This window comes from Anser brachyrhynchus, assembly GCF_964034855.1.
Source record: "Anser brachyrhynchus genome assembly, chromosome: 6".
Taxonomy (NCBI): Eukaryota; Metazoa; Chordata; class Aves; order Anseriformes; family Anatidae; genus Anser; species Anser brachyrhynchus.
The window spans coordinates 30,967,915-30,990,018 of NC_137700.1; the positions used below are offsets into that span (position 1 = coordinate 30,967,915).

The following is a 22,104-nucleotide window of genomic DNA, read 5'->3' on the forward strand; positions in this document are numbered from 1 at the left end:
GGCTTGGCAAAGGAGGCTGGGCCTGTTTTCAGGCAGTCTGCGGGTCTAACAAATCTCTCTGGCTAGACCCTGTGACAGTGCTGTGCTGAAGATGGTTGCTGGGATTTTGGATATCATGTCACTTATTGTGACAAGGAACAAAAGCAAGATCTGCAATTCACTTGGCTGCACACTGGAGCAGCAAACGGGGCTAGTGGAAATGCCAAGGCCTTGATGTGGCTTACCGGGATCCTTCAGGAACATCAAAGTGGGCTCTACTCCTTTTTGCGACAGCCTTCTGAGCCTGACCAGAGCTGGGGCTCGCAGCAACCATAGCTTTCAGCATGCTGTGTGCTGCCTGAATGATTGTGGATGTCTGTGGATGAATGCAGCTTCGTCTGAAATCTGGTCGTCCTTGGGAAAGGAGGTGTACGAACCCTATTTGGCTGTGAGTTTGGCTATACTGGTTAGGTAAAGGAGAGGTTTTGTATCGCAAGGTGGGAGCGCTTTTAGAGCAAAGCAGCCAGCAGAGTGCTTTGTTAGGACTTGATTGCCAATTTCCAGTGTCAGGAAGCTGTGCTTCTCTTGTGATCCAGTAATTGGAAGAGGATGTTTGCTGGAGCCCCTGTCTGAGCTGGGAGGGAGTGGAACCAACCAGCTCCTCACCTGCTTGAAGGCAGCCCTCAGACAGCAGCTCCGGGTGCAAACTAACTGGTTTTGCTGCAGGATCACGTTCTCACAAGGCTCTTACCAGCACAGCTGCCTCTCACAGTCTGGGATCCAGCTCTGCTGGCGTTCATGCAAGCTTCTGTGTAGCTGTGTGTTCTCCTTGAGTCGAAGTGGCAGAGTTGATATCTAAGTGCTCCAAGCACTGATCTACTACTGCAAAAAGATGCCATTGCTGGAATAATCTTCTATCAATGCGAAGCTGTAAATCCCAAAGACTACTGGTCCAAGATAACGATTCTGGGGGGACCTCTGGGCTATAGGTAACACAAAGCTGTTGCCAAAAAATGGTGCTTTGTGTCAGGAGCTGTTAAATACTGCTGTTGTATTGCTTGGAGCACTTTGGGCCCTGCACGTGAGGGGAGCTTTAGGTAAGTGTTTAGGCATAAGACAGAGGACCAGAGAGAGAGTTGGCAGAACTTGGGAGTCAGGGGAAGGTCTGTGTTTTCTCAGATCCTGCTGTGTTCCAGGTCCTTTAATGAAATCGCGAGTGGAGTGAGGGATGGAGATATTAAATGTCTTTGGCAGTGTCCCCAGAGAGAGGCCGTGAAGGAAACAGAGTAAATATGGGGTGGGAGGAGAGGTTATTTATTGCAACGGGACTTGGGCAAGGCCCAGAGTAGGAATGAGCATGACAGCTGAGCACGTGTATGGTGTCACTGTGGCAGGAGAGTCCTCCTGTGACAACAGTGCTGCTGCCAGTCCTGCCATTCCCTTTCTGCAGCCCATGTTGGTGGGTCCTGCGCTCTTCTAGCTGCTTTGAGGTTCTTCCTGGTTGAAACCTGGAGTGGGGCTGCAGTTCCATGGTGGTGCCAGCACTGGTGGGTTGAAGGATGCCCCCTCCCACCTCAGGTGACATCAAGGAATGGGGAAAACAAAAGTGGGGCTGGCGTGCTGGTTTTTCTGAGCTCTGCCAGTCAACAGTGTCTCATTTGTCTTGGGAAGACTGTGCAGATGGGGCCTGGAGTTACACAGCAGCAAGGGTGTAACTGAGGGTGCCACCTGGGCTCTACCTGGGCTCTAAGAAGCTTTTGTGGTTTGTAACCAATGCTTGTCAGAGGAGCTGTCTCGAGAGCTCACAACTGGCTCACTTAAAAGTCAGATTTGTTTTGAGCTGTCCAAATATGAAGATTTTGTGGATGCCCCATCCCTGGAAGTGTTCAAGGCCAGGCTGGATGGGGCTTTGAGCAACCTGTCTGGTGGGAGGTGTCCCTGCCCATGGCAGGGAGGTTGGAATTAGATGATCTTTAAGGTCCCTTCCAACCCGAACCATTCTGTAATTCTGCAAGCTGGGGATGAAAGGACATGCAGAAGTCTAAGTACAGGGATGGCTGGTGCAGGGTAGAGGCAGTAAGTGGTGCGTTGCTAAAGCAGCACTGCTGGGGTTGTCCCCACACACAGGCTGCTGTCTTTGCAGGGAGGTTTGCAATGCGCCGTGTTTGTGCGCAGTTGTGGAAAAGGTGTGCTGCTGCTACCCCTGAGCTGGCCAGTGACCCTTGTCACCGTGTTCCCCTCCATGCCATGCAAATGAAGGCAGCTGCATTTCAGTTCCTGTGCTCTGCACAGCAGCCCCACGTCCTGCACGTCACGTTGCACGTGGCTGGCCGTAAGGAAGCAGCTCATCGCCCTATTTCATGTGCTGTGCTGGCTCAGGCCTAAGCACTGATGATGCTTGCAGAGAAACCAGGGTCACCAGAACATCCTTTTAATGGCACAGAGGACCCTGCGCAACAGCACGACAGGGAGTTGCTTCCAAGCATGTCCCAGGCAGGTAATGGGTGGGAGGAGGGGGTTCTCCTGTCCCACAAGGGGAACTACCCAGCTTTCATGTTGCTTTTGCTCGTAGAGGATGGGGAAAGGGCTGCTGGCTGCAGCTGTGGTGCACTTCCTTTGCTCACTGCAGCTTCCCACAGCTCACAGAACGATCATAAATGTCTGTGTAAATCAGCGGCCCAGGTGGCAGAGAGACAGAGCCCCCCTGAGCCTGCAAAGATTCCTCCAAACCACTGTATTAACACGACTAATTTTTATTAGAAAAGGCAAAATAAATACTGTGAAGCTGTGCCAGAGAGCTGCCCCTACCTCAGCCTCTTAGCAGCCACTGCCTATTGGGTCGTACAGTCACCATCCCCACTGTTTGCTGCCTTTATCTTCTTCAGCTCCTTCTGCAGCTCCTCTTCTGCAGCCAGGATCTCCTTCGGCTTCTTGTACTGTAGGACAGAGAAATGCCCATAGCACTCCTGTTCTGCCTTGCTCCAGGTAAACTAACCAGGGCCAGGCCCCAAGCAACGTGGTGTGTGTTAGCACTGCCCTTGCTGGGTGGTACCAGCACAGCTGGGGCCCTCCTGCCAAGGGAGGCCCTTCCCTTATCAGCTACCTCCAATGCCTGGTCGGAGGTGGTGCCCTCGAGCTTAGGGACATTTGCCAAGATCTGGAGCGTCTTTTACAGTGCAAGCAAAACTTCCCAGTTGGATGCGGAGTCCTGGCCCCCACCAACACCTCTGGAATATCCTGGCAAGCTGTGTTGTGCAGATCCCTGGTGTGTTTGCTGGTCGTACGCTCACATGTGTTTATATATATATATATAATCTGCCTTTTTTTAAAAGGCAGACAGAAAAGTAAAAGTTGCAGTTCCTCTGTCATCCCTCAGAACCCTCTTGCCCAGCTGCAGTTCAGTGGTGAATGCAGGTGTTTTTTGGCAAGGGTTTGGCCTGTAGCAGACAGAAGCTCAGAAGCACTCAAGATGCAGCTCTTGGCCTATTTCCTCTGCACACGCACCCCCAGCTCTGCTGCGAGGTTTCCCTCAGAGGGGACGTGCTCCTGGTAGCTGGCTTCTGCATTTAAGAAGCACGTGCTGCTCAAAAGCATTTGTCTGCCTCTGGACGCTCCTTGCAACAGGTTAAATGCTCATTTTGCTAGTCTCTAACTTCCACCATGCGTCCCCTCCCTGGCACAAAGCAGCAGGCTTTTTAAAGACTGAGAGACCTCTGAGTGCAGCAGGTCCTTGGACTCGCTAACACAGAGCACAACAGCATGCTCTGAGGCAAGAGAAACTTTGTTTCTTCAGACACTGTTCCACCTGCAAGTCACCTTGATGAGCGAGCAGGGCCCCTCCTGTGGCCCAGGATGTCCTGGCCAGTGTCAGCACGCCCGGTGTAATCTGAAACCCCCAGGTACTGTGACAGAGAAGGGGGCTCAGCAGTGACCCACAGCACATCTCCCTGCTCTGCCTCGCTTCCCCACATGGAAGAATTTTAACTTTGTGGATGGAAAGAGAAGGGCAAAGTGCTGTTCTGCGTGGCTAAAGCCTCACCGTGATGATCAGGGTGTTGTTGGCGTGGGTGAAGCTCAGGGCAGCTGTGTCTAAGGGGAGCTGGTATCGGTCCAGGTCAGGAATAGGGAACTTCTTGTAGTACCTACAAATGAGAGAGGAGACAGAAATAAGGTGGTGGAGTTCCTATTTCCCTGAGCTACGCAGCGTTGCTCTGCAAGGTGTACTCTGACATCTCTGTTGTGCCTGTCTTTTTTTCAAGTACTGGGGTCTGCAGTGAACTCCCAGGAGGGTAGGTGGGGGGCAGTGGGCCTCTCAGGGTTGGCAGGAGGACCCTGTGCTATGCAGGTAGAAATGGAGGGGTTACAAGCTGTCTAGGCTGCTAAGAGATTTCCTGACTTTGGGACTGGAGCCTCATGGACCTGTGTCCTGTGTTTGCCCTCTGGGGCTGCACCAAATACACGACTTGATGGTCCTGTGGCCACCTAGAGTCACGGTTGGGTTTTTAGTACCTGCCAGCAGTCTCATGAGCAGTCCCCTCCAAGGAACTGCCTTGTAGCTGGTACCGAGGTGCCCAGAGCTGAATGGGAGCAGGCAGCAGCTGCTGTCATGCCGTGAGGGGTTCTTCTCCATTCAGCCGGCTGTGAGTCTTGGCCTCTCTAGCTACCCCTGCCCAAACTGCAGTTTATTTTCCAAGTCACGGTGCAAACAGCTACAAAGGGCAAATGGCTCTCCTGGTGCAGTGGGAGGAATGTACGCAGCTTGTTACCGCAGGGCTCAAACCGTTCTGTGTTGTCACTGCTGTCGGTATTTGGAAAAGGTGGCAGACATGGATAATAAGGGAGATGTCAAAGGTTAAACAGCAGAGATTAGATGAACACAAAGACATGTTAAGGAAGTGTTAACTTCTTACCGATTAGACAAAAAAAAAAAAGCAGTACACAGAAAAAAAAACCCACTGTTTCAAAGGGCCTTGGGAGTCATCAATGAAACAGCAGCATTCTGCTGCCCCAGGACTAAGGAGAAGGGGAGAAGAATGGCTTTGGCTGGCCTCAAACTAAAATCTGTGACAAGATCAAAGGAAACCAGATCTGCCTGGCCCCCCCCTCCTCCTCCTAACATTACCACTGCCTCTCGCTACAATAATTGAATCAGGTTTGGCGTTTGGGGAGGAGGCTTTCTGGGTTTGTTTTTAGAGTTTAGTTTAATGGATTTATTTTACAGCAAGAGGTTTTAAGCAAATCCCACTTGAGCAGCCCTTGCCGTGGCCAGAGGGAATGGGAGTGACTGGTGGAAGTGAAGTCTGGGCTGGGGAGGCAGCTGATGGGTGGATATCCCTGCCGAGGCAGGCAGATTCTCTGCCCTCTCCTCTCACCCCATGGCCAAGGGCAGTACTGCACTCCGAGCCTGGGTCCTGGCTCAAGATCCACCATGCATATGCGAAGCCGCCTCTATTTTTTTTTTTCCTACTGGAAACCTACTTTTTGTCAGCCTGTAGGGAAAACTGCTACTGGTATGCTGAGAATTCACTGCTGAGCTACTCAGTAGTGACTTGGCAACCCACCCTGGTGCTTGTGCCTGCGGCTGGCGGTCAGCGCGGCTCGGTTGCTCAGAGGCAGCGTGGCTGCCTTCCAAGGGCTGGAGAGGCTCGGAGGCTTCCTTTCTCTCCCCTAGCGATGCACGCTCTCTGCGGACTCCGTGCCTTTGTTGCTATCTTGGAATTAGTTGCTGAGTGGTGCCTTGCCCTGGCCAAGACCCAGGAGAAATGATATAAGATATCCTGGAGCCTGTACTAAGTGTTCTGGTGCTGGAGTCTGTCCCTGCTCCCTACTGACAGCAAAGTCATTCTGCTCCCCAGAGGCGACTTTCAGCTTTAATTCCAAAAGCCCTTAACTTTCATCTGCAGGCCATGAGCAGCTTTCATGTCCTTCAGCTATCTCTGACACCAGCTGATGAGCGTGTAGCTGTCGTCTGCTTGTGGGGCAACTCTGCTGTTATCCTGAGGGTGCCACAAAGAATCCTGAAGTCAGGTAGGGCACAGGTGGAACCTCAGTGTACATTACAACCTTACAGCGCCTGCACAGACAAGGAAGTTCCCACATGCACAGCACTGTTAGTGGGACTAGGAGTAAATAAGACCCCTGTGACTGCAGGGGGCTGGACTTAAGACTCGTGTACTCCTTTCCTGCCCTGGCCCCATGTGTGCCTGATGGGAATCTCACTCATCTTTGCTACACAGCTATCCCCACTAAATGGCCGCTCTTCTGCAAATCCCTCTGCGTGGATTCATGCCAGAATCTTGCTGTATTAGAGTTGTAATTGTTGCTGCTTTCATGGGGCAGATTCCCCCTTCCTCCTGTCTAGCCTCCTCCTGCTTTTGACCGTCCAGGTGTGCTCAGGTGCAGAGCTCAAACATCCCCTTGCCATGGCCTCTGATGTGGTAAAATCCTTGCCTGAAAAGCTGTTGGTTCTGCTGTCCTGAAAACTGTTCAGTGGCCAAGGTGTAACGAGCTCTTTGCCAATAGCACCACCTACAGCCAGCTACAAGGAACGGTAAAAAGAGGGCAAAGGGCAGACTGGAAAACACCAGTGTGTTTTTTACCCACAAATCGGATCCTTCTGTGTTCTGCAGCAATGCTGGGGAGGGAAGGCAAGCAAAAGAGAGCCTGCCCAGGTTTCTGTACTGGTGTATTATCCCAGTTTGTAAATAGCTTTCACTTACCTTCCAACATCCTCCCTTGTTTCCCTAATACTTCCTTGCTACCTCTCCCCAGTCCTACTGCTCTTCCTGGCTTATTCCACTGAGGCAGTAAATGTTTTGGGGCACGGGGCGTCCCATTCTCTGAGAGAGGCCATGTAATGAATGACACAGGATAAGATGAAGCTTAACAGACTTTTTTTTTTCCTCCCATGTTAGATTTCTTTTGGCAGAATGTTGCAGTGCTTCCTTTCTAGATTTTTTTTTTTTGGCTACCTCCACAGCAAGAAATACCGTTGGCATTGTGACTGCCTACAGGACAGGTTTACAAAGGGAGATCTGTCTGCCTGGGTGCTCGTGACTTACGCTGTACCAACCGAATCCTGCAGCTCCATGCATTCTGAGATACAATGACTAAATCAAACTATTGTAGCTGGGGGAGAAGATGGGATGCTGAAGCTTCAAAAGGTCTGTGGGGGCCTTACATTATTCCTCTTTGTGAAATAGCAGATTAAACGCCTTGCTACTGGAACCATGAGATAAGTTTGCAAAGTCCAGTGCTGAACGTGAGGGGCTTTAGCACAGCTCTGTCTGGGGCGGTTGCGAGTGGAAACTGGACAGCAGGAGACATAAAGCTGTGAAGTGTGGTTCCATAAAAAGAGGCAAGAGAGGACATCTCCCCCGTGGTGCAGCCACCAGCCTGCCCTGTGCCAGCCCTCCCCAAGGGACGCTCAGCCCGGCAGTGCTGTCCTTACTGACTTCTTGTTGGTGGTCCGGACGACACAGCAGCGCTGCTCCTTCTCCACGGAGACGCTGTAGACCTCCTTGGGGTAGGGCAGGTTACGGATCCGCCACTGGAAGCTGGTCAGGGTATCCTTCCTCATGAAGACAGGCTACGGCAAACAAGCACCTTTAGCAAGGCTCCTCCAGCTTCTCTCTCCTCCCTGTCTCCTCCTTCCTTTACTACCTTGAGAGGCTCCACATTGGAGTAGCTCTTCTGTCACACTGGAGCATTAGGGACTAACTCAAGAAACTGCCTGAGCAGCAGTTTCCTGGAGCTAGCACTGCTCTGCCTTTACTCAGGGCAGTGCCTGCTCTGCTTGCAGGAGGCTGAAGGTGCTCACCAATGAGTCTTGCAGCAGAGTGTTACGGTGAAGCCAGGCCTCTTCCCCACCAGCAACCAAATACAGAGCTCTGCCTACCCTAGGGACCTGCTGGATTCAGTCCTGGCTCTGCCCAAGTTTGCTGTGCAGTGCTGTGCTTTTTTCAGGTCTGGTGAGAGGTTAAAAAAAAAACAACAACCGAACACCTAGAAAAGATGTTGAGATGCTAAAACTTCAGCCCCATAACATAGTAGGATGGGAAGTAGAAACAGGCAGTGCTGCGTTAAGGAGCAGCCTGCTTCACACTGCCTGCCTTGGCCTTTCATTGTCTCACTTTCTATCCAATGACTTGCCCCAGCACTGGCCTTCCTTTCAGCCTATGATTTTGGAAGCCAGAACAGTAGCTGGCCAAGACAGCAGTACAGTTTCTCTACTTAGGGAAACTACAGACTTCTCAAAGACCTCAGAAGAACCTAAGCTGTGCCTTGTTTCTCCCCAGCCCCAGACTTTTGGGATGGTTTGTAGCAGAACAGGTTGAGGCTGTCTCTCGAGGCTGCAATCTACCAACTACTGCTGTAAGCACAAGGCTAGACAGTTTTAGGTGCAGTGGTGCCTGCAGACCCTTACGTACATTGGAGCTGCTTTCCTTTATGAGCTCTGATTCCAGCGCTCCCAGGAGAGGCGAGGCTGGCTCTCCCACTTCGACCTGCCACTTGCCGGAGCCCCCGAGGGTGCTCTTCTCTCGCCATTTTCTACCTGTAGAAGGGAGAAGAAGGGTTTTCATTATTTTGCTTTATACAAAGAACTCCAGCAAAGGACTGCCAAAGCTGCCCAGCACACTGAAATGATACGATGATATGCCTCTTCCCTTAATTCCAATAATTTCCGCTTCGGTGTAAGTGGATCATTTAGCTGGCCCACTCCTGAAGTCAGAAACTGTGCACCAAGTGCATCTCTTTCTGGCTATTTGGTGCTGAAGCCATGGTGGGGTTGCAACAGGTGCCGTGCCGCAGCTGTGGTTTTGGATAAGATCCATAACCAGCACGCTGCCGCTCTGAGGCTGCAGAAGCCACCAAAAAAAGCACGTTTCACTCTAGCACGTGCTACACCTGGCTACGCATGCTGGCAATCCCCTCTATACAGATCAAGTCTGTTGTGACCGACGAGCAGTTCGGAAATAATCCTAAACTAAAGCAAGGTTTGCTTCAGCGTGGAAGCGAGAGAGCCCTGGGTCTCAACTGAACCATATTTATGTCCCTACAAAATTTGGTGGGTGCTACAGGGACAAATCTCTCCTGGAATGTTTGGGAGCAATTTGTTCCTGGCCTGACGGTGCCCCCCAGCCCCGCGAGCACAGACCCACTGCTACGTGCCAGCCGCGGCGAGACGCCCCGACCCACGTCCAGCGGGAGCACCACTTACTCACTAACTGGCCGGTCTTCACGTCGTACTCTTCAGCCATCTCCTTGCCATCCTCGAACAGATAGTGGATCTTCCGCTTGCCTGGGGACAAGGCCGAGGGTGAATAGGAATACGACCATCCCTTGTCCGGGACCCTAACCCCTTTTATGGGGCTCTGTCCTCTTGTCCGGGGCCCTGTCCCCTTGTATGGGGCCTCATCCCCTTGTCTAGGACCCTAACCCCCTGTATGGGGCCTTGTCCCCTTGTCCGGGACCCTGTCCCCTTGGCCAGGATCCTAACCCCCTGTATGGGGTCCCGTCCCCTTGTATGGGACCCTTAACCCCTTGTACGGGACCTGTCCCCTTGTATGGGGCCCTAACTGCCTGTATGGGGTCCCGTCCCCTGGTCTGGGACCCTAACCCCTTGTAAAGGTCCCGTCTCCTTGTCCAGGACCCAGTCCCCTTGTGTGGGTCCCATCCCCTTGTCCAGGACCCTGTTCCCTTGTATGGGGTCCCGTCCCCTTGTCCAGGACCCTAACCCCCTGTATGGGACCCTTAACCCCTTGTATGGGACCTGTCCCCTGGTATGGGGCCCTAACTGCCTGTATGGGGTCCCGTCCCCTTGTCTGGGGCCCTAACCCCTTGTAAAGGTCCCGTCCCCTTGTATGGGGCCCTTAACCCCTTGTATGGGGCCCTTAACCCCTTGTATGGGGTCCCTTATATGGGGCCCTAACTACCTGTACGGGGTCCTGTTCCCTTGTCTGGGACCCTAACCCCTTGCAAGGGCCCCGTCCCCTTGTCCAGGACCCTGTCCCCTTCTATGGGGTCCCGTCCCCTCGTCCGGGACCCTAACCCCCTGTATGGGGTCCCGTCCCCTCGTACGGGGCCTCGTGCCCTTGTCTGGGATCCTATCCCCGTGTATGGGCCCCGTCCCGTTGCCCGAGGCCCCGTGCCGCCTCCCGGGCCCGCATCCCAGCGGCTCCAGCCCCGTCCCTGCTCATCTCCCGCTCCGTCCCCGCAGCACCCCCCGCGCCCCGTTACCGTCCTGCAGCAGCGCCGTCTTCCCGGCGGCCCGCAGCCGCTCCAGCCAGCCCGGCACCGCCATGGCGGCCGGGCCCCGTCCCCATGGCAACGCGCCCGGGCCGCCCGGAAGCACTCGCAGGCCCCGCGGCCTACCGGGGGTGGGCCCGGCCCCGGTTCCCCTCGGGTTCCCGGTGTGTTTTTTGGGGGGGAGCTCCGCGGGTCCGGGCAGGGCGGAGAGGACGAGGTTGGGCCCCCGGGGTCGGTGCCGAGGTAGCGGCGCGGTGGGGGGACGGGGAGGGGTCGGCTCCGGGAGCTGCTGCCCAGCTCCCCCCCCCCCCCCGGGGAGCGAAGGTCCCGAGTTGGTTTTCGTGAGGTTGTGGCTTTGGGGTTGAATTTGGGGGCCGAATTGGTGCCGTTCTGCTGTTTTTAACAGGGCTGGAGGTTTTCCTCCCGGTGCTGGTTAAACGCCGGGTGTCGATCAGCTGCTCCGTCGCTTGCCAGTGTTTCCCTCTTAGGGACGGGCTTAAAAAGTATCTGGGACGTAAAGTTGCTTGTGTTGGATAGGAAGCAGGTCCTAAATGTTAAAATAGTCAAGCTCTTTCTATTATAAGAACGCAGTCTTGGCGGTTTCAAGGGCACTTGAGCAGGGTCTTCGTAAGAGGCTTTTTAAGTGGTTTCTCGCTTCAGTTTTTTCCAGCCTTGTGGGATGAAATTCTTGTTTCCAGGTGCCTCCCTCAGGGCGAGCGTTTTTGGAAGATGACAACAAAAAATACCCGAACCAGCAAAGGCCGTAGACAAAATATGTGAGGCTTAAGTTGTTTTGATTGTGTGAAACTGTTCTAAGCAACCTTCTTCTTTCTTACTGGTATTCAGCAGCTGCAGCTTAACGTCCCGCCGGGGGAGCGAGGCCCAGCCCAGCCCATGGAGCCACGGGGGATTGTCAAAGCCTTTCCCAAGAGGAAGAAGGTGAGGGATGACTCAGGGAAAAGCATCCCTCCAAAGATCCCAAAAGAAGGAACAGGGGTACCTGAGGGTAAGTCCTATGTGCCCATGATATGGAATAGAATGGTGATATCCCAGCTTGCTAGCTGGAGGTGCTGTTCCCCCAAAGGTTTCTTCTGGCCCCTAAGTACATTTTCTGTAGAAGCATGGCTGGCTTCCTTCAGTGTGTCCAGCTAGTGCCCCCAGGGGCTGCCTGCGTCAAGTCCTACACGAGCTACGTAGCCCAGCTGGTTCAGAACACTGTTTCCTTGTCACTGAGCTCCTGCCCTTGTGTTTTTCTTCAGCAGAGTGGCTGAAACCAGTCACCGCCTACGTGTTGCAAGCTGGCATCGGCCAAGCCAGGGCAGAGATCTTCCGTAAGCAAATTGTCCAGAACGGGGGTCATGTATGCGACCATCTCTCCTCGGAGGTGACGCACGTCATTGTGGCTGAAGACATGGATTGTGATCGATCCTTTCGGCTCCTGAAATTAACCAAGCTGCCTTCGGGGTTGCAGCTAGTGAAGGCATCCTGGCTCAGTGCTTGCATTAGAGATCAGGAGCTGCTGAGTACCACTGGCTACAGTGTCTTTATCCCTCAGAGGTAGGCAGATGCTATGCTGTTGTTCCTTCCTACAGTGCCTCTATCCTAAGAGCACTGAAATTTGACCTCTGCTCAAAATCTCAGACTGCAGCTCTTCGCTGCTCCCTTGGGCATGATTCAAAGTCCTTTTTCACTGTATAGATTGTGAAATTTAGTGTCTTTATGACTGGTTGCCATTCTGTGTCACAGCAGAACTTGGAGTAGAGCCCAGAGTGCTAACAGGAGTCCTGTTGCTTGCTACTGGTGCTAAAGGCACCTAACTTCCTAATCCATTAGTGATAGCAAGGAAATGTTTTTTTTGTTTTGTTTTTTTTGTTGTTTTTTTTTAGAAATGCTGAGGATTAAATGCTGTTTCTTACTGCAGATGAAAAGTAGAGAGAGAATTGACAACTAGGCACAAGAGGAACTAAGGAGTGGAGCAGCAGGTGTCTGCAGGTTAGGATCAAAATGTTTTGGCAGAGGTTTAGCAGAAAAGTCTAAGACTGAAGTAAATAGGAGTGGAAGCTGCAGGTCAGTGAGGTGGGTTGAAACTGGGGGACTGAGTCAAAGCCAGAGCAATTAGTCTGGGATCTGAGAGTAAAATTCATATTGGTTGTTTGCTCCATCCCAAAACATACATAAAGATTTTCTGGGCAAACTTATTGGGGCTGAGAAGCCAACCTCCTCCTCCTCTACTAAGGCATCTGATCCATGTCAGGTACCTGGAAAAGGGAGAACAGCAGAAACAGCAGCAGCTCCTGGGCAGTGAAGAGGTCCAGCCCCCAGCAGACAAGGAAGGAGCGGAACCAAACACTAAAGCACCGGTGAGGGACTTCTCACAGCAAGGCCTGTCCGAGGTGAGGCTTCCCACACAGGTGCTGCTCCTTGTGAACCTGTGTCCTGCTTTTCTTGGCTAAGAGCATTCCTGCAGGAGTATGATACCAGATTTTCTAAGCAAAGGGAAAGTGTTTGGATGTTTCAGTAGGTTGGTGCTGGCAGATTCAGACTGTGGATGTGGTTACTGGTTCTCTTTATCCCTTTTAGGTGTTAAAAGTAGAAAAAACACCCCTTAAATTCCTGTCCCCATCAGAACATTTCCAGCTGAAGCAGTCCTGGTGCTCCAGTCAGGCCAAGGCTCACTCCAGTGATTGTGTTTCCCCTGCCTCCTTTTGAGGAATATTCCCTGGCCAAGAATATCTCCCTTTCAGGAAGCTCTGATATTTCATCCCGTGTTCCTGCCTGAGCCATACTGACCCATTCTCCGCTCCTTGGCAAGCACCCTGTTCAGACACATGTGCAGGGGATCAGGTTGCCGCTCGAATGATTGTGGTGGTGTGCTTAAAATATCTGTGTTGGGTTATTGGTGGCCTCTGCTGTGAGTCAGCTTCTCCAGATCTGCCATTAGCTTCGTTTTCTTATTCTGCATTTTTGCTCAAGTTCGCTGAACTCTTTTTGGCATCGGCATCATCCAAATTTATCTCGGTTACCACAGACCTCTTAGAGCAGCAGTTGCCTTGTAATGCTGGCATCTGATGCCAAATTTGCTAACTCAGTCCCAAATCACAGGTGCTGAATTTGTTTCATAAAACCCTGAAGTTATTCCCTAACTGGCTGCCCACTGAGGGGTCCTTTGTTTTAGGCTTTCCCTTCTCTTGAATATGTGTTTGGGGGATCTCTTCTCCCCAGACTTACTATCTTGTGTGTTATAGGGAGAGTTGGCTGCTGCTTCTTAAATGCATCACCTTTGCAGTTATCCCATCTTTGCTGTTTCTTGTAATTCTGATTGATTTAGTGGCAATTGTCGTTAACAAATCTCACGCAGCAAAAAAAGGGGCTTTTGTACTTTTATGGATCCTGTGGCACCTGCCCTGCTTTCTGCTCGCATTTACTTTGGGTGGTCAGACAGCTTTTAAAGCCTGTTTGAAGCCTTATTGCCTTTTTTTTTTTTCTTTTTAATCCCCTCAAGCAATGATACTTCCTGTTAGTCTGTGCACAAAAACGGTATTTGTAGGCACCTGAGCAAATTTCCTTAGCCTGAGCTTAGGACTATGTGAATGCGGGGAGGACAAGATAACCCACTGGATATGCTCTAAAGACAGTACCAACCACTTGTAGGACATGGCACCAACAGAGAAGCTGAAGTTGAAATCTTTGTGGAAGTAGCATCCATTTAAGCACGGCCTTTTCGAGATTTTTTTGGACGTTTTTCTCTAGGCAATGAGCGTGACTATTTCGTGCTGAATGGGGGCAGCTCCGAGAGTTCTGGGTTTGGATGGGAACTCTGCAGAAAGCCTTTTGCTAGTCAGATTGTAGCAGCTGCTTTGTGGCTGACATCTGGATGTTGTAGATTTCTGCAAGGCAGCCTTTGCAAGTGGTACCACTTATCCACTGACTGATCCCTGGGGCTGTTGCTCCAGACTGCTTTCCTCCGTCTCGAGTGCAGTATTGTCTCAGCTGTCAGGCTTCAGCTGCTATCCTGGGACCTGTGCTGTGCTCCAGACAAACCAGGCACATCCCAGTCTCACCCAGCTCTGGCAAGTCTTCTGCTGGACGATCCGGGAGGATCTTAGAAGCTCACAGGGCTATTGGTTTTGCACATATAGTTGTAAAAAGTCTGTCAGCTTTTTTGGTAAAGCACAGAGATTCCGGGGTTTAAGTGCTCTTTCACCTATGTGACACTGCTGGCTGAGAGAGTGGGAATTGCATGCTCCAGCTGTAGAATTGTTTGCGTTGTGCTGGATAACATGCTTCTTAAATGCTTTTAAGGGGCTTACTAACCCATCTGAACACTCTAAGGCTTTGCTGCCCTTAGAGGGAACAGCGTCTTAAGGGAGTTGCATACAGAGTTTCAAGGCAAATAAAACTACTTTAGTCTATCAAATCCTCGGTCTGACCCAGTTTTCAGAGTTATAAAACAAGATTACAAAAGGGAACGCAAACAAACATCCTGTGCCTAATGACTTCAGCTCTGTATCTTGTGTCTGCAGGCCTCCCTAGCCAGCAGAACCAAAGGTTGTGAGGATGTGGCTCTGCCTCAGCTGGGCTGGTGCTCGGCAGAAACTCATAACAGGACTTGTGTGCAGCGTGTAACTGCAGGACTGGTCCCAAACAGCTCTGTGCCTTCCCCGAACGCTTCCACAGTGCAGGAGCTCATGGATCCCCATGGACCCCTGTGTTTATACATCAGGAGAGAGGAGGACCCCAACGAGCAAAGCAGTCTTCAAAGTCTCTGTTCGGCTTCCCACTTCTATCCCCTTTTGTTCGTTACCTGAAGCCAGGGCTCATTGTTTCTTAAGTCCACACAGAGGCATCCTAATGCTGAGGGTATCAGCAAATGTATACATTGGTTCTTTCTTCTGTCACTGAGGAATGTAGAGTCCTTTGTGGCATTCCTTCCTCCCCCTTTTCTCTTGCAGATAGCCATGGGGAAAATGGGGGGGTTGTAATTTGCTACCCTGTTAAGATTTTGTCTGTAATGTGAAAACAGAGTTCAGGGCATATCTCCTGTGATCTGCGTCGTGGGGTGGAAGGTGCAGAGTCTGAATGTGAGAGATGTCTGTACAGTCACCAGACCAACAAAAGGTTTCCCAGTGGGAGCAGCGAGTCAGGATCTCTCCTGGCCAGGGATTTCAGCATTGTCATCCCATGCTGCTGGCAGCAGTTGCTCATTTAGCCAGTGTCTTGTCTCAGGGGCTTGGCCTTAGGAGGTGCCTGTGTGCTTGGGTCACATCTGGACAGCAATCTCTACTCTCGTGTGCTTTGTGAGACGTGTGTGTAGCTTCAAGGGGTGCCTGGGTAGCTTGGGACATTGAGAGCTGTGTGTGCTTATAACTAGCAACTTCCTGATATGGCAATTTGAGCACTGCGTGCTCTGGAGGTTGGTTAGTGCTCTGACTTCCTACTCCCAGGAGCAGCCTATGCCAAGGGGACATATGTGAGGCATACACTTATTCTCACTTGACTGCTTTTCTACCTCTCCCTAAAGAGAGTCTGTGACGATGAAGACAGCGAAGGAGAAGATGCTGGTGTCACCCAGGGGGATCTGGAAGCACTGATTTCTGGCCGCTACCCTGTGAAATTGTCGGAGGAGACCAGTGACAGCTCTTCCACAGTGGCGCAGCCTGCCAGCAAGTGGGTTTGTGCTCATTCCTCCGACAGCAAGAAGGAGAATCACAACCAGTGCATCACAGAGAAGCTGGAAGTGCTGGCAAAAGCCTATTCTGTCCAGGGGGACAAGTGGAGGGCACTGGGCTACTCCAAAGCCATCAATGCACTCAAGAGCTACCACAAACCAGTCACCTCCTACCAGGTAAAACACCTTCCCAGGGGAGTGGAGCAGGGAGATGGACTCAGCATCCTAACTCTGTTATATGTCAGATCCATTCCTGTGTCTGTCTGGAACAGCTTATCTTCAGGCCCTGGAAATTCCTTTGCGTGGGAGGGTTGTGACAGAAGTTGTGTAGTGTGTTGGATTCATTGACCACCAGCAGAGTTTTCAGATCAGCAGAAAAGTGGAGTCTGAGCCTCTTATGGTCAGGTCCGAGCACCCAAGAGAAAAACGCCTTCCCTAGGCAGAATGCAGGGATGTTTTCACCTTCCTCTTAAGCCTCAACAACTGGCTAGCATTGGAAAAAATATATAAAATTAACTGGATTTGGGCCTGATTGATGGTCCGGCCATTCAGTGTGTTAGTGTTTCAGTCCTGCTCTGCACGCTTGTCCTTTTCCACTTGGCATTGAGCTGATGTGCCCTATGTAAGCCTGGCCTGGAGAGGAGAGCAGCTCACAGAACTAGTCCTGCCACTTGCCAGTCACTGACTGAATGGCTAACCAGGCTCTGAGTGGTAACTGCTCCCCAGCTTGTCTGTGGCCGTCACTGTTCTTGCTTGATTTCTTGCTAGGAAGCCTGTAAAATTCCTGGGATTGGGAAGCGAATGGCAGAGAAGATCCTGGAGATCTTGGAGAGCGGGCACCTGCGAAAGCTGGATCATATCAGTGAGAGTGTGCCTGTGCTGGAGCTGTTTTCCAACATCTGGGGAGCCGGCGTCAAGACAGCTCAGATGTGGTACCAGCAGGTGAGTTTGGTGCCTCACACAAGCAGTTCTCCGGCTGTGATTTGAAAACTGCTTCTGAGTGCGGGAGAATTACGTTGGGGGAGCAGAGGACAAACGTGCAATAGAAGGAGTGGAGCGCACACTGTTCTACTATCATCACTGCTTGGAGCTCACCTCACACCGCTCACTGCAGTGACATTGTTAAGAATCAGCCTCGAGCCAGGACTCTGTGGCTGTCAGAGCTCCCAAAGCAGTTGCTGGCCCGTTGGCCTGGCTGGCTCCTGCAGCTGTTGGGAGCAGCCATCTGCCTCGTCGTTAAAGTGAGGTTGAAGTAATTGTTCCGACAGGAGCAGCCCAGCCCGTAGAGTAGGTTCCTTCTTTAAGAACAGTTCCTGAGCACGGATCTAATGAAGCCTGCTTTCCTGTAGTGTTTGCTTTGTGATTGGATTCTTCGCTGTCTAAAAATATGCTTGTGTTCACACTGTAGGCTTTCCCTTATGGGGATATTCTGGATTTCTTTCCTTTACCTGCATCACTTGCTTTCCTTCAAGCAGTAAGAACACAGTTGCCTTAAGAACAGTACCCTTCTGTCAGGTTTGGTTAAGACTTGAAGTCGTCGTGGGGTGGAGATTAGAGGTGTGTGTGGGATTGCCTAAATCCCTTCTCTTCAGGAACCAGGCTGTAAGCGATCTCCACATGTGATCACAGAAGCTGTGACTAGCCTGGACTTGAGGCAGGTTAAATACAATCTCCCCAAATCTTAGCTGAAAGCATTTGAAGAGCAAAGGCTCAGCAGATGTTTGAATGCCATCACGTCGTCTGCACTAGGGTTTCCGGACGCTGGATGATATCCGCACGAAGGCGTCTCTCACCAGCCAGCAAGCTGTGGGACTGAAGCACTACGAGGATTTCCTGCAGCGCATGCCTCGGGAGGAAGCTGCAGAAATAGAACAGACCGTGAGTAGCTCAGCCTGGGCCCTTGGAGTGGAGGACTTGCCGGGGTATGACAGGAGGGTGCAGGCTGTGGAAAGGTCTCTGTCTTATAGCTGAGCTCTTTCAGCCTCTTCTCTCTGTAGTGTCAGTGTTTGGGTGACTGTTTTGGGGCATAGACCCTCAAAGCTTCTACTTTACCCCATAGGAAGGTTGTGTTTGAGTGCCTGGTGAGGAGGAGGATACTTCCCCGGTGTCGGTTCCACACACTGCTTTGAAAATGGCCCCATGTGGCACGATGGGATGAGCAGGTTCCCAGCTCCCCTTCCCTGCCTCTCATCTTCTCTGAGATACCTGCTTTCGGCTGAGGCCTCTGCACTGTTTCCTTGATGCTCCTTCTCCAGAGGAAGCCGTGAGCTGGTTGTCTGTGAGGACAGACCATGGGGATCCTTGCTGGAAGCAAAGGGGTTCCAGGTGCAGGGGGGTGCTGCTGGCTCTAGCAGGCCACGGCACTCCAGAATCATGGGGTGCTAAGCCGGTGTACCCTAATGTGAACAGAGAGCTTGGGGCACCGTCATTGCTACCCCGGTGCTCTCCGATCACCATGGAAGCAGCAGCCAGCGTGACCCTGTCACTCGGCCACAGGGCCTGGCCATGAAGAATACGCTCCTGCCGGGCTCCTGCTGGGGTGTCAGCCCCATGTGCGGGATTAGCCCTTCTGGTGGTGAGCGGTCCCTTTCCCAGGCAGGCTGGTTTGAGGAGCTGGCTCTTGGGGGTGGGTCCATTGTTATCTTGATGGGATTACTGCGCTCCCCTCCATACACACGCACGCACCTCTGATCCAGGCCCAGGAGAGAGAATAAGGGATTAGTCACTGTCTATGCTGCCTGTCACAGTGAGATCTGAGGAGCTTTTAGGCTCTTGGGTGGGGCTGGGAGTTTTCTAGAAATCTTCATTTAAAGCCAGAAGGGGGGCAAGGACACCAGAGGAGGGCTTGCTCCGCATGAGAAAGGCTTGTGGCTTCTTGAAGCACCTCTGGGGCAAAGGTTAATGGGTTTATCTCTTGCTAATGAAGGATGATCCCCTAGAGTGACAAGGGGCTGTGGGCATGGACACTGCCTTCCCGAACCCCAGCCCCTGTGATGGCCTCGTCACTGGGAATTGCTGAGCCCCTAATTATTTGCTGCCAACAGGGTGATTGGCACAGTCAGACCGAGAATACTTCACTCCCGTCCAAGGACCCGAGAGCCCTGCTTAAGCATTTAATGAACGAAGCCGTCAGAATTGGCACCGTCTGCACAGAACGGAGCTGGGGTCCGGCCTGGAGGTGGCTGCGATAGGGGAAGCTCTGATTATGTACAGATGATGGTTGGCAGCAGCGTAGTTATCAATTCTGTCAACAATTCTGGGACATTTGTGGTTTTCCTGGGTCAGGAAGCGCAGCTCTCCTGCAAAGGCAGAGCTCTAGGCTGGAGCAGAGTCCAAGGGGTGCTCACAGGTTCTCTGCTGTCTTGGAGGAGTCTCCCTGAGCCCACCTCTGCTTCTCAAGCAGGACCTGTGATGACCTTGCGTTGAGCCGATTCTCTTTGTGGTTAGAACCAGTGAGCTTTGCCCTCCTGGCCCACAGGAGAGCCGAAAGCCCTCTGCTCTCCACCTTCCTTAGAAACGGAAGGCTCCGACAGGTTGTGCCCTGTGCTGCCTCCTCAGTGCTGCTGCACCTTCAAGCTTGTCCCAACCCACTTCCAGCCCAGTCCCCGCAGAAAGCTGATGCCTGATGGCCAACATTGTGCTGTGTGGCGGTGGGCTGGGCGTTTTCAGGACTATGTGGAGGCCACCCCAGCACACATGACAGCAGGCCAGTCTTCTCCTCGGGGCAGTTTGCCATGCCTACCGAGTGTCTGCTCCGTACAGAGACCCTGGAACTGCAGGGCAGGCTGAGGCAGGTGCAAGATCCTTTGCTGCCTGGACAGAGAGGGCATGAAGGGAATGTTCTCTGACTCGTCTCCCCTCTTTCTGTTCCTGAAGGTCAGACAAGCGGCCTTGGCCCTGAAGCCTGGGCTCGTGTGCGTGGCGTGCGGCTCCTACCGCCGGGGGAAGCCCACGTGCGGAGACGTGGACGTGCTGGTCACTCACCCCGACGGGCAGTCTCACCGCGGGGTGTTCAGCAAGCTGCTCGACAGCCTCCACAGGAGCGGTAAGAGGGCTGGGGGCTGGCACGTGCTGCTCGAAGCTGTTCCCATCACGGCCAAGCTGCGGAGGGAGGGAGGTCTGAGCTAGATGTGAAGGGCAGGTGAGTGCTTTTCCCAATGGCAGGACAACTTGTAAGCTCGGGGTACCACCTCCAGCCAGTGTTAAGGAGGAAGTTTGCTGCAGTTCAGCCTGGCTTCTCCTGTCTGCGTGAGGCTGTCAGGGCTGAGGCTGTGTTGTCCTCTCAGCTGCTGCCTGGACAGTTCAGGATAGGGACGTCAGTCTCTGCCACTCAGCTCCTCTCTCCCTGTTCCTCTCCCCAGGCTTCCTTACAGACGACCTAGTGAGTCAGGAGGACAACGGTGATCAGAAGAAGTACCTGGGGGTCTGCCGCCTCCCCGGGCCAGCCCAGCGTCACCGCCGTCTGGACATCATCGTGGTGCCCTACGGCGAGTTCGCCTGCGCCCTGCTCTACTTCACCGGCTCGGCTCACTTCAACCGCTCCATGCGGGCCCTGGCCAAGACCAAGGGCATGAGCCTCTCGGAGCACGCCCTCAGCTCGGCTGTGGTGCGAGGCCCCGGTGGCGTAAAGGTGTTACCTGGCCGTATTCTGCCCACCCCCACCGAGAGAGATGTCTTCATCCAGCTGGGACTACCTTACCGGGAGCCCTCCGAGCGGGACTGGTGACACCCTGCTGTCACCCAGCGCTCTGAGCCCGCTGCCGTGCTGCTGGTTTGCAGGGTGCTGGCTTCCCCGGTGCTGTGGTGCTGTGACTGCAAGCTGGGGATCATAAACCAGCAAACGGGGCCCTGCTGCTGCTAGCAGAGCTTTGTGGCTTCACCCAGCAGAGGGCGTGGGCTGGAACCGGGCTGGAACCAGGCTGGAAATGCTGCCTGGTGCCCCACACACCCTGTGCCCCAGCTCTCAGGCAGCCCCTGGCTCCCGTCAGCTACCCTGGTCACTGGACCAGGCCCCCTCCCCTGCTCACTGCTGCTAGGAGCTGCTGCTGTAGGTATCATGAAGGTATCACAAAGGTCCCCCTGTGCTGGTGCTGTGTCCTCCCTCCATCAGACCTGACTTTTGTCATCTGGCAGGTCTCATTGCTTGGGGTTGGGTTGCTGCAGCTGCCACCAGCTTCCCCTGGTGCCCAGCAACCCTTCAGGAAGCACGGGGACTCAAAATGCGTGTGCTTGCTCTCAGCCCATCATGTGCTGAGTATCTGCCAGTGCAGAGAGCTGTGATCCCCCTGCTCCGGGCACAAGGGCTCCTTTCCTCTCCATGCAGGGGAGGAGAGGACCTTGGGGTTCAGAGGAGCCGTGCTCAGGCAGGGTTTGAATGTAATGGCACTGAATGTAACCTGGCAGGGCCGTGTGTTTGCTGCACACGGGGCATGGAGGCAGAGAGAAGCACGAGGAGGTAGTTGTGTTAATTTGGGCAAAGCAAAGCTTTCCCATTCTGTGTGCGTGGTGGCCAGGAAGTCATTTGAGCTTTGCATGTGTGTGTGTGTGAGTGTACGTGTAAATGTGTAAACGTGTGCTCAGCCCTTCACTTCCAGAGGAGTGAATTTTATTTCTCAGGAAATCTCAGTCATTTCTATATTCTGAAGATGAATTTTGCAGGGGCTTTCGGCACTCTGCAGCACCGGCTGCTGCGAAGGCCAGGGTGGGTGTTCCTGTGCCGGGACCACCAGGCTCTCCCTTGTCTTGTGGGGTCCTGGTCGCTCTGCGCTTTGCTGTGTCACTGTCACACGTGGCGATGAGCTGCGTTCGCTGCTGGGGCGGGCACAAGGGCATCAAACCTGGCACTTTTGCACAGGTTCTTGCTGCGCTGTCGGCTGGGGCTGTTGGGCACCAGGGTCTGGGCTCTTTGCTGGGGAGGCCTCGACCCAGGGGTGTCTGTGGTCAGCCCAGCTGTTCTACACAACGCTTGGTGCAAACAAATGTCACCTGGCTTGTCGTGGTGCTTCGGAATTTGAAGTACAATAAATCCCTTCTCTCTTTTTCCTTGACACCTTTGTCTTTTTGTTCCCTGCCTTGCAGCTGAGCTGCTCGTCTCCAGCCCTTGGTGAACACAGGTTTTCCTCCAGCTCTGGGTGCCAGGGCGAGCTGTCCCTTGCTGTGCTGGGGCTGCCCCTCACCACATCGCCTGCTGGGGACATCGCTGGAGGCGG

At 53.0% G+C, this 22,104-nt stretch overlaps 2 protein-coding genes across 9 annotated transcripts; one reads left to right on the plus strand and one right to left on the minus strand.

The window, feature by feature from the left end:
- Positions 1–68: 68 nt before the first annotated feature.
- POLL (DNA polymerase lambda) lies at positions 69–21,942 on the plus strand (the record flags this gene model as incomplete). Of its 8 annotated transcripts, none has more annotated exons than XM_080598224.1 (9): positions 69–2,476; positions 11,074–11,233; positions 11,487–11,784; positions 12,482–12,620; positions 15,749–16,072; positions 16,664–16,837; positions 17,645–17,773; positions 19,772–19,940; positions 20,257–21,942. In XM_080598224.1, the coding sequence occupies 9 exons, from the start codon at positions 2,414–2,416 to the stop codon at positions 20,619–20,621; spliced, it is 1,821 nt and encodes a 606-aa protein (XP_080454350.1). In that variant the 3' UTR covers positions 20,622–21,942. The 8 variants fall into 8 exon arrangements, with proteins under 8 accessions (XP_080454350.1, XP_080454349.1, XP_080454347.1 ...); XM_080598223.1 differs by lacking the exon at positions 69–2,476 and adding an exon at positions 10,281–10,391; XM_080598221.1 differs by lacking the exon at positions 69–2,476 and adding an exon at positions 10,303–10,470.
- On the minus strand, positions 2,717–10,352 carry DPCD (deleted in primary ciliary dyskinesia homolog (mouse)). The gene is made up of 6 exons (XM_080598230.1): positions 10,219–10,352; positions 9,200–9,280; positions 8,409–8,533; positions 7,434–7,567; positions 4,019–4,121; positions 2,717–2,915 (listed from the first exon to the last, which is right to left on the minus strand). The coding sequence occupies exons 1-6, from the start codon at positions 10,280–10,282 to the stop codon at positions 2,811–2,813; spliced, it is 612 nt and encodes a 203-aa protein (XP_080454356.1). The 5' UTR covers positions 10,283–10,352; the 3' UTR covers positions 2,717–2,810.
- Positions 21,943–22,104: the final 162 nt, after the last annotated feature.

What these genes read in the sequence shown, in the direction of transcription:
- DPCD (XM_080598230.1), bottom strand. Translation starts at nt 10,282, where the DNA reads ATGGCGGTGCCGGGCTGGCTGGAGCGGCTGCGGGCCGCCGGGAAGACG. An exon ending in GACGGCGCTGCTGCAGGACG is followed by an intron (nt 9,281 to 10,218) that starts GTAACGGGGCGC and finishes CCTTGTCCCCAG; the next exon opens with GCAAGCGGAAGATCCACTAT. An exon ending in GTCCGGACCACCAACAAGAA is followed by an intron (nt 4,122 to 7,433) that starts GTCAGTAAGGAC and finishes TCTCATTTGTAG; the next exon opens with GTACTACAAGAAGTTCCCTA.